The 12047-nt window shown below is 35.6% G+C and overlaps 1 protein-coding gene across 14 annotated transcripts in view; it reads right to left on the bottom strand.

Annotated features, from left to right (window-relative positions):
- ARL15 (ARF like GTPase 15) overlaps positions 1–12047 on the bottom strand; it is a 508217-nt gene that overhangs the window by 248358 nt on the left and 247812 nt on the right. For all 14 annotated transcript variants that reach the window (XM_072605638.1, XM_072605639.1, XM_072605641.1 and 11 more), the window contains one exon: positions 10197–10405. In XM_072605638.1, the coding sequence (XP_072461739.1) occupies positions 10197–10405 (209 nt within the window). The remainder of the gene's footprint in view (positions 1–10196; positions 10406–12047) is intronic.

Here is a 12047-nt window from a genome sequence, read left to right as displayed (position 1 = left end):
ATTATGGAACTTTTATCTTTGTTATTTAAAAAAAATTCTAGATATCCAAATGAAATCAAATTTTAAAACTTCTTAATTATATACTTCACAATTTCTTTCAAAACAGTAAGCCCACGTAGAAGCATTACTTTTTCCCCAAACTGAAAAATGAAATTCAGTTTAATTAAATTTGATTTTCTTGTTTTCAATGATGTTCCTACTGTGTTCTATTTTATACCATAACCTTAAAAGATGGAAAGAAAACTATGACGAGGACAGCACAAAATACTATCAAATTAGACCAAATCTAAGCAGCTTAAAGAAAATGTGTTCCTTAATCAACACATACAGACCACTGGCTCTACACAGAACAATGAGAGGACCAAAAGGAATAATAGCCAGTATTGCTTCAATGAAGAGATTGTGATCTAAAAGAGATTAGGACAAATACAAGCAAAACACTCTGTCGGTATTACTCAATCTTGTTTGACTTTTCGTGACCATTTGGTGTTTTCTCCCCAAAGACACTGGAGTGGTTTGCCATTTCCTTCTCCAGCTCATTTTACAGATGAGGAAACTGAGGCAAACAGAGTTAAGGAACGTGTCAAAGGACACATAGCTAATAAGTGTCTGGACCCAGATTTGAACTCAGAAAGATGAGTCTTCCTAATACCAGACCCTGCATTCTATCCACTGTGCCAACCAGCTGCCCCCAAAAATAAATATTCACAAAACCAGACAGATGGATGAATGGATGTGTATATACAAAGAGAGAGAACGAGTACGAGAGAGAGAGAGAGAGAGAGAGAGAGAGAGAGAGAGGTGTCTCTTGTATGCACGCACTGCACATACTTAATCAAAGCTGTATCCACCTGTTTTAGGTGGTTAGTACCTGAGGAAGAAATACAAAGTAACAGAATTTTAGAGGTGGAAGGAACCTCTGAGATCAACAGATCCAATTTATTATTACCAATAATAATAAATCAATGAATATTTATTAAATACCTACTCTGGGCCAGGTTCTGAGAAATCAAGTACCAAGGATAAAATAATCCCTCTTCTCAAGAGGCTATTTCCAAAAAAGAGATAACAAATGTGTACAGATAGACACAGACAGCTAGATGGATCTATACACACATTTACACGTACATGGGCACGGGCACACACATCACATCACAAGTACAAGGTGAATAAATATAAACGCTCAAGGTAGCTTAGAAGAGAGGGCACAAATGTCAGGAAGACCTGGATAAAGAAAGGCTTCCCATAGGAAGTGGTGTTTGAACTCTATCTTTAAGAAGGGAGGGACTGTACAGTAGAAGTAAGGAAGGAATGGGCAGCTAGGAGTCAGGAAGACTCCTCTTCTTGAGTTCAAATCTGGACTCAGACGCTTACTAGCTATGTGACCTAGGGCAAGTCACTTAACCCTGTTTGCCTCAGCTTCTTCATCTGTAAAATGAGCTGGAGAAGGAAATGGCAAACCGCTCCAGTAGCTTTACTGAGAAAATCCCAAATGGGGTCACAAAGTGTCAGACAGGACTGAACAAGAAGAAGTAAAAAAACAGAGAAGGTCAGTTTTGCTGAATCAAAGAGTTCAGGAGGAAGAGTAATATCTAAAAAGGCTAGAAACTGAGGTTAGGGCGAGGTTGTGAACCTATTTAAAAGCTCAACAGAATAGTTTGCATTTTACCTAAGAAGCAACAGGAAGCCACTCAAGTTGATGGAATACAGGTGTCAAATCAATACTTTAGGAAATTTTCTTAAGAAGCAGGATATAGAAAAGACTGGGAGGGAGTCCAGGCAAGGAGAACAATTTGTAATAAATAAAAGGTCATCCTTCCTGAATTCTCTACAGCATTTGTCATGTTGATCACCCCTTTCTTCCTTGAAATTCAGTGTTCTCTGAGATCTGGGGACACTGATGTTTTTTGCTTTTCCTTCTCACTGTCTTGGCAGATGGGCTAAACTAGGTTGAGGGGAACCAAGAGGTCTCAAACACATAACTGACTTAGGGGGTTGTCTATATATGAATACTTTTCCCTGATGGAATGGGTGGATGTGAACAATTTGTTCCAAGAGCCATGAAGGCAGCTGAAGTAGGCACTGTGGAGCACTAAGGGCTTGATCAGACATGAAAGATATCAAGGTCTTCCACTGCATCCCTGAGTCACTTCTAGTTGGCTTGACTCTTGTTCTGCCACTGGACTTAGATGACTGGAAAAGAAAGTGAGGCTGATGACCTTGTGTAACGCTGACTCACATAAACCCAATTCACAGGCAAATTAAGACATCACCTGCAATGTCATTGGTCCTGTTCAAAAAAGGACAAACAACTTGTCTATTCCTGAACACTCATTATTTTCTCCTGAATCAACACCAGCAAACTCTGTCCTGTTCCCCTTTCTCTTCTGTCTCAAAACTCTCATACTGAGTAGCCTCATCTGCATCCATCTTTGCAGATGACTCCCTGATCTAATTCACAAATTTGATATTTCCACAACAGAACAGAAAAAATCAACTCAAGCACCACCTCTGAGGGATAATGTCCTTCCAAGATTACCTTTTATCAGTGTTCCATATATACTTGTCGTTATATATACTCTATATAGTTATCTACACTATATTTGTTATGTATACTATATAGGCATGTTGCCTCCTTCATCAGAATGTACCTGAAGGGCATGCACCATTTACCTTTGTTGGTATTATCCATGACTAGCACAGATAATATTGAGGAAGAGGATGAAGACAATGATAAAGACGATGACACAGGACACTCTGAAAGTGCTTTACAGTTTACAAAATGCTTAAAGCAACCAATTCATTTGCTCATCATTTCACACGTAAGAAAACAAACAGGAAGACTTAATGGATGATGTACAGTAAACTATACTTAGAGAGGAGACTGGACAATGAGGGTCTAGCTACCCTGGAAGCATGTGCAGGAAGCACGTGCCTGGAGTCAATCAGCATGGTTGCTTAGGAAATTTGATGCTGTAAATTCATGATGACCTGGAATGTAGGGGAGCCTTGACATCAATTTAGGACATGCACTAGTATTTGTGATAATTTCCTATCTGCTTACTACATGGTAAAGAAAAGCCTTTTAATTGGCTTCTGAGTCTGAAACGAATGTGGACGAAATCTATCTTTCTCTCCCCAAATGGCAAATAAGACAGGATGTTCTATCTGCTTCAGAAGAGCTCTTGGGTCCTTACCACCTAGATACCATTTGGCCTAGAAAATATGGTGTCTATGTTGTTTCTGTCTCTGTAGGATTACTAGTTAGCAATTACTAGTTAGCAACTAGTTAGCACTTTAAGGTTCATCAAATATTTTATATATATCATCTCATTTGATCCTCACAACAACCGGGATGGGTGCTATTATTATCCCCATTTTAAAGAGAAGGAAACTGAAGTAGAAAATGTTAAAGTGACAGCTCAGTAAGATTGGGAGGTAGGATTTGAGTCAGGTCTTCCTGACTCCAGGGCCAGCACTCTGTCCACTGAGCCACCTCACTCTTGCGTCTATTCTTTCTGGTTCTTGGGTGAAGGAGGACTAGGACAGAATGACCTCATGAGCTTCAAAAGATCAGAAGAGCCAGTAGAACATGCCAGTAGTCATAGCTTACGTAGCCATGAAGAGTAATCTCTTTATTTCAGACTAGCAGCCGAGACACTGCGTCTGATAAACATGGCAACAATTCATTCATCACTTCTGCCATGTCTGCAAGAGAACTGAGTGGGACAAATGCTTAGAGATCAAGGTGGTGGAAGGGACAGTGTGCCCTGGTCAAGCAACTGTGGGGAGGAGAGGCAAGGCAGAAAAAGGGGAGGAGTTTTTTTCCTAATTTTGTTCTTACTGTATCTTTTCCATAAACATCTCTCCATAAAAGTTATTGTTATATGTTCAGAAAATAATCAATGTTAGCTGCTTGCTATCAAGGAGATTATCAACCAATTAAATTGATAATAGGGTAAAAATCTCTGGTATCAATGAAACTCAGGAGATATTAACTGGCACTAGCCATTGATACTGAGGCTAAAACTAGAGGGGAGGCTCAAAATGACAGCGCTACAAGTGATTTCAAATAAATCCAAAGAATGAAGTATGCTGGCTTGAACACAGAGGATCTATGTTTAAATCCTACCAGTTTCTAGTTATATGATCCTAGTCTTTAGCTTCTTAGTGATACAGTTTCCCCATCTGTAAATCGAAGGAATTGAACTGCATGATCACCAACAATCATTCTCATTTTAAATCCTATAATCATAAAGAAGTATATTATTATTTCTCCAAATGCACTGCAAACTCATCGAGGACAAGAAACACATCTTAGTCTGATTTATCAGAGAGTGCCTAACATAGTGCCTGTGCATATGACAGATTTTTGATTTGTTGATCAGATGTTGAAAAGTTCTAGGCATCAGCGGTACATGTACTGTATATGTATTGTTATGTATGGGTGTCTTGTAGGAGGCAAGAAATACAGGGGAAAAAGGAGAGGTCAGAGCTAAGAGGCAGGCTTAAGATAATTGAAACCAGGTGAAAAGATGAAGTTTCTCAAGAGACGTTATGTAAAGGGAAAAAGTCAGGTGACATTCCTTTGGAGAATTATTCCAATCTAAAAATTGTTAAATTGTGTCAATAAACAAAATTTGGCATCAACTAAGTCAAGAACTTCTTGATATAGTTCCTCTTCCAACATGCCATCATGCAGTATGGCACAGAAAAATTTTGTAGATGAAACAGATGAGGAGAGTGTTGTTCCCTCATATTGAATTGTGGTTGTACAGTACACATCTGCATTGAATGTCCTAAAAATAGTATATACATCACTCCTATATCATTTAAAAATAAGAGCATATCCCATCAGGGGATTTTCAAACTGCTCACACAATAGGTATGTACAAGACTCTCTGTAAAATCCAATCAGCATTCTAGAAAGCAGCCAAGGAGCCGTTGAAGATACTTGGAAGATTCAGGGGATTCACAATAGTTCCACAACTATTTTACAAGAAAATGTACTCTCCCTTTTTCCTAACAGGTGTGAAAAGTGATTATTAATAACTAATGAGATTCAAAGCTTCCCCTTCCCCCTTCTTCCAAAGTTCTAATTTTAAGCTCAATTTCTTTCTTCAGAAGAACATCATTGATAATGAGGTTGCATCTTCTCTCCTTATATCCTGGTCAGCCCCCATCCAAGCTAGCAAGTAATTTAATCTAAGGTGGGAAGCCCACTGTGTTCTACTCAAGCATGGGTGGAGACAGACTCTTTTGTCTAGAGAGAGGTGGTTGGGTGGTCTGATGAATCGGGGGGGGGGGGGGGGGGGGGGGGGGGTCTGATAAAAGAGGAATTTCCTCTGTCCAGAGCTGAAATGATGATGGGGTGACATCAGCCCCTGGTGAAAGGAAATATAAACTGTATACCCTAACCCCCAAAAGAATCCAGTTCCAGAGTGGCTCCCATGTATGTATGCTGCCCACTTTGAGAGAAATAAACATGGATACAGCCTAATCCGGTTTGTCTTTCTTAGACCTAACTCTGGAGGTTGACATAGGATATAATTTCAGTGAATGAGATTAGAAAAAGAATATATATAGCTTTCTATTTTCTATTAGAGATCTGCCACGTAAAATTGGGGGAGAGGAGAATTTGGATTTTATTGTTTACACAGCTATGACACAACAACTGTACTGTCACTTAACATAAACATTTTTTAAAAATCTCAATATATGAGTCTTTTATTATTTAGGAATATAATATCTTAACATCAGGACGCTATCTCTGAAACTTAAAAAAGAGAGGAGCAACAAACTAAAAAGACTGATTCACATACGTTAAAAGTAATAGTTATATATCCATGAAGAGAACATTAGCATCCTCTCCCATAGGCAGTCTATAATTATAAAAAAGAACTAAGTAAGCTACTCAGAATATAATGAATATGAAAAGTTCTATATGTTTTAAAAAATCTAAATATGAAGTCCCAGACTAAAACAATATATAAATTGGCAGTGTTTATATTGTTGTAAACAAGTAATTTCTCACATTTTGATACAATTTTTATTCAAATTCATCACCAAGTATTAGCTCGACAAATAAGTAGATTTCCTTCTCATAACAGAATGTACTAAAAATCAATTGCTAACTGAATGAAAATTGAGGAATGGCATGGTCACAACAAATTCTGGTTTTATGAGGACATCCTAATTTAGTGACTAGATTTTCCTGTGCTATAACTAATGAACTAGATAACCAATTTAACCATTCATCCATTATGCTTTAAATATCCAGGCTTTACAATTTCCATGCTAATGTTGGGATTAACACAAAACTGCCTAGATGCAAATAATTCAGTGATTTGCTGCATCAGTACTGAAAAGGTTAACCATCTGAAATTTGGGAGAAGCAAATACTAAGTTATAAAATAGCAGAAAACATAAGAATAGTCATCCTTACATATTTTTTAAATGTATTTTTATTAGAGGCCACAGTGCACAATTTTAAAATTTTAGCTTTCTTTTTTTTAAAGAGGGTGAAATAAGCCACAATCAGTAACCAAGTAAGGAGAAAACAGAACTGAGTTTATTGGCCACTATATCAACTTTTCATAAAATTCCCTCTGATCTCTTAAATAACTTCAGAACTGAAGTATGCTCTCCTATGGGAGTTGTAAAACAAATTAGATACAATTACAATTCAATACAAATAAACAACCCATCGATGTACTGTAACAATTTCTCATTACCTAGTTTTTCCAATTTCATTGCTTCTGACTTTTCCTTAATGAGTCAAGATAGCACACTAGAAGCAGACAAACATTTTAACAGTATGTAATATAAAATAAAAAAAAGAGTTTGATAAAAGTAAATTTTGGAAAACTGTGGCAACTACACCTCCCCAAAGTTAATACAACAAACATCTGTTGCAGAGAGGGCTTGGCCTTCAGACAGTTTAGAAGGGGTGTTATTCCTAGGGCTTTTGCTATTAAAAAGCAAACAACAAAAGATAACATGATGTTCAAAACCTAGATTCCCCACTGTGTGTTATAGCAATGTGTGTGCAAAACATATGCAGATACATCATATACATGTCATGTATATATGCATATATATGTATATTAATCTGATAACTTTAGCCCCCTTGGTCCTCTAGGTATAATACATAAAGGGAAAATATTCCATCTTCAAGACTGAACTTGTACTTCGAAATGGCAACAAAAAAATTGGGCATGTTGCCCTCTGACTGTGGGTTACACAGTAATTTTAACTATTGTCCTTCTTTTTTAGTGTTCTACACAAACATTTCCACTTAGCAACACTGAGAGCACTGAAATAAATACAGTCCTGGAAGTTTTCATTCTCTTTAGAATCAGATAAGACCTCCGTAATAACTCAGTCTCGTCCCGCAGATTTCACTGTCTTCTCAAAATCAGTGATATCCTCATTAAATAACGCCAGTAAATTCTTTAAAGGGGTGTACACCCTGCTACTCCAAAGACAGCACCAGTAATTGTGCAACGACTGCATTATGCAGTGAGCACAGAATGTAACAATTTAATCAGAAAAAACCAATAAGCCTTTATGACTCACTGTCTCCTTAACTGCATCAAACAATTGTTCATCTTTCTTATGGAAACTGAAGGTAGTTTTCCATTGTTCTGAAAGAAGAAGCCAGAACACACCTTAAATAGCATTTGCCCACAATTTCCAGTAATGTTATTTTGCAAAGAGGATTGGAATTTCAAAACAGCATACACTTAACAGGTGCATATTCTAATGTACATAAGTTTGGAGGTATAAATATTGATTATTTATTAAAGGTAATGAAGAAATGTTTTTAATATTCCAGTTCTAAATTAAAGTCACCGCTAAGTAATAAATATAGATTATGAAAATAATCCTCACCTAAATACTTTGAAAGACATTTCTTTACTGCTGTTCTGGAAGCGAGGATTTGATTTAATTTGAAGATATATTCCTACATGAATTACACTAATAAATTAAATAACATACCTTGCGCAGAAACATAAATGTATGTTGTTGGACCGGTTTAAACATAATGAAATGTAACTTTATGGCATTTCCCCAAAGGTAGAGAGACAAATCATAAAATATACATACATCCCAAGAATAAAATGTTCTTAAATCAAATGCTTATATTACATGTATGCTTTAAACCAATTCTAAGTCAAAACAAAGATTTCACTTCAGGCAAAGGTGGGATTTGTGATACTGAGTAGAAAATTATACACAGACAAAAACTGAGTTGTCATAACTGATGCAAATAAAAAAAAGGAAAAAATATCACAGCTAAATAATTTCTCTACATATGAAAAGCATGGACCACTTTCAATGCATGTTCCTGACTATTTTAATGAGAAATTTACCGTTTTCATCATTCTGCAAAGAACAGCAAGAATACTTAAACAATGGGAAGAATGAGAATGAGAATTTCTTGGAGTAAGAGCTGGCCAACATATATAAGGCATATAATTAATTTGTTAAAAGTTTCCTTTATTCAATTTCATTGATTTTACCGTTGAAAATGAATTTGAATGAGTTTTCTATCAGACTTGAATAACATACTTAATTCAGCCATCTCATTTATTAAGAAAAATAAATAATTATGGATAATCAAAATTTCTTTTTCCCACTACAAAAGTCTTACAATTTTTAAATGACTATTTTCCTTTAAAAATGCATAGTATTTAATAAGAACATTTCCTTTGGGCTAAGTAATTATAGACAACTCCTAAGAGAACAGTTCTCAGGACAAAGAGGTTGAGAAAGAGTTTATAAGAAAATATGTTCTTGAGCAAAACAGTCACCAAAACAAACACCAAAATAAATGCATTTTTCAACTAAAGAGTTCTCTATAGGCATTACCAAACTGATCAACACAGTTATCCCAAATTAAGGACTACTATATCCATTCTACATGCAGAAAAAATGAATGCCAAGAAGTTAATGAATTAGCTAAGGCCACAACGAAGGATCAGAATCACATCAGGAATTAAAATTCAGATGATTCTCACAAACTCACTTCTCTGAATATTAATATGACATCTATAATTATGAAGAGTTTTGATACTTGTAAATTAAAGCAACATATAAAATATGGTTTTATATTTGATGAGGCAACATATTATCCAAGCATACTTAGTGCACAGAGCTCTTCCACGCATGTATCCATTAATAATCATCCAAAATTAAGGCATGATAAATATGGTACTGCCCCAATACTTATTTAGCATTTTACATCTTCAAAGTATGTCATCCAAAGCAATCACAATCAACATAGCATGAAAACATGTTTTGCAGATAAGAAACTCTATGGCTAGTAATCATGGTAGTAGTCACACTATAATACAGAACTTACTGAATTAAAATTTACAGTGTTCTTGACTTTTTGCTCCATTTTGAGACTATAAACTACAATGTCATTATAATTAATTATTTCCTTTCAAAATTACTTGAGAAATAATTTTCACAATGAAAATGGAATTATTCTACAAGTTAACAGGGGCACTAGAACACAACAGACGTGATTTCACTAGACTCTTACCATAGCTAAAGTCATACTATTTCAAGCCACAAATCAAAAATATATTGAATGAAACACCAAAACTTGGCCTTATTTACAGACAGCATAGATGTATTAATTTAAGAAAAACAAAATGAGGAAGATGACACCATTTCTGGATTCATTGGTTGGTTAGGAATTGTCAAGCCAAGAAAAAAAAAAATTGTATTTTAGCCTGGAAAGGAATGTTTCCTCCAGTTTCAATAATGAGTATTGAAGAAGGAAAGGAGCATGGTGTTAGATAAGAGATGAGGTAGCACCATGATAGATTTTATGCATATCTCAAACAGCTATAAACATGTACTATAAAAATCTTGGATATAAAAATAATACTTTTAGACAAATACTTCTATACATCTTCAAAGGAGAAAACAAAAAATTCACAAAAGTGGCTTGACACTCTTGGTCTCAACAAGCATGTAAATAATTCTTTGCTCCCTGAAACAGATGTTTGTAGGAATAAACACACATCAGAGCATTACAGGTTTCTGCTAACAAGATTAAGGGCATAAATATCATATTTAAATGTATGCTTTATCATATACATCTTTCAATATTCCAGTTTGCTGAGGCAAACATAAAGAAAAAGAATACACCCAGAACTGCCCTCATAGCAAAGACATACCTCTTGTACTGATCGAGCAGCTGGCTTGTCTTGATGATTGGCCAATATTAAAAACGGCAAAGTACATAACTGTGGGTGCTGAAGGGCTGAATGCAGTTCTTTTCTAGAAGTTTCTAGTTCCTCTTCCGAAGAGGCACTGTCTAATACAAATATTACCCCTTGAGATCCTTGGTAGTAGCGACTCCAGTATTTCCTAATGTTATCAGCCCCTTTCAAAACAAAATAGAATTTTTTTTAAAAAAACAATATTATATGTCTCAAAAGTTAAACAACAATAATACTTACTAACCAAAAAAAGTTAACTTTTAACAATAAAGTGCTAAACTGTTTGCTATGACAGGAATTGACATACATCAGACTCAGTATAAGCTGGAGTAATCAGAGAACAGGATTGCAGATAGGGAGATCCAAAGGGAGAAAGAGGGTTAAGATAAATTATACAACATTTCTTTGTCAAACTAATAAAGTAAGAGCAGAAGGATTTTTTAGATAAACGCAGAAAAACTCTTCCTATGTCACAATTCTCTTAATATGAACAGCATGAGTCACACTGCGGCATGAGTTCAATATCTCCTAAAAGAACAATACAACCTACTGAATCACACCCCAAATGTTTCCCACATCAGCTGTATTTCCCAGCAGAGGAGCTGATCAGTTCTGCTTAGCTTCAGAAGGCTAATGATATCATAACCTGAAAATCTATGGATGCATTACAAATCAGTAAGTACAATCAATCTAGGAGACAAAATGGAGAGCCTGGTGGACTATTCAAACCACAGATCATTTTGGTATGTTTTTTAAAAAGAGAACAATGGAAAGTGTTGTGAAAAACAATGGCGATGCTCAAGTTCACCTTTAAAAATATTTCCAAAGAGATTTTAAAGCTTTACTTTCACTTAGTAATTGAAGAGCAATTTATTTGGAGTGAAAGTTATTAAAAATTCAATAAATTCATTGATTATGTTGCACATAATCAAATTCAAATTATTGCATGGATGAATTTTGGAAACTATTTCTTTGAAGTTCATTTGTCTTGAGGAAAAAATGCCTATTGCTTGAGCTACGCCTTCCATCCTCTAAAAACTTCAACCTGTAAGTCAACCTTGAAGTCTAACTGCGAAACATTGTATATAGTTCAAAATCACCCCAAAGCCTTCTTTGATTCCTGAAAGTTATAGATTTCAACAAATGTATCTGACATAGAAATAGATGACTTATAATCTAAAAAGTAGTAGAGACCAAAGAAAGAGAGTTTATCCCTAAGGCAGATGGAAAGATGGGAGATATGGAAACTGTTAGAATGAAGGAGACATAATAACCCAGACAGTTCACTCTTGCATACAACAAAAACATCCCCAATAAGAGTATTTCCAAATCACACTAAATTTTCTTGGTCCCCTCACCTCCATTAATGGGAGTACAACTTTGAAAGCATTATGATGAGTTAGAAAGATTCTGATGGGATAAAAGTGGGAATGAGGCTAAAAGTCAGAGTCAGAGCTCAATGATGAAATTGCCCTAATTTCAGGGAGCTTTTCTGTTTTAATGGTATGGATATACAAAGAACTCAAGTTCCAATTTTCCTTTTCTCCATGAGGTGGTGGTAATAATAATAAGAAGAAAAAGCAGCAGTAGCAGCACTTACATAGTACCTACTATGTACCAGGAAATTGTACTAAACACTTTATAAATATTATCTCCCTTGATCCTCGTAACAACCCTGGGAGGTGGGTACTATTATGATATACGTTTTACAGCTAAGGAAATTGAGGCAAACAAAACTTAAGTGACTTGTCCAAGGTCACACAGCTAGTATGACAGGTTTTAACTTAGGCCTTCCTGATTGCAGAT

The sequence above is a fragment of the Notamacropus eugenii genome, chromosome 4 (genome assembly GCF_028372415.1).
Source record: "Notamacropus eugenii isolate mMacEug1 chromosome 4, mMacEug1.pri_v2, whole genome shotgun sequence".
NCBI classification, from domain to species: domain Eukaryota; kingdom Metazoa; phylum Chordata; class Mammalia; order Diprotodontia; family Macropodidae; genus Notamacropus; species Notamacropus eugenii.
This window is presented reverse-complemented; position numbering and strand designations above follow the sequence as displayed.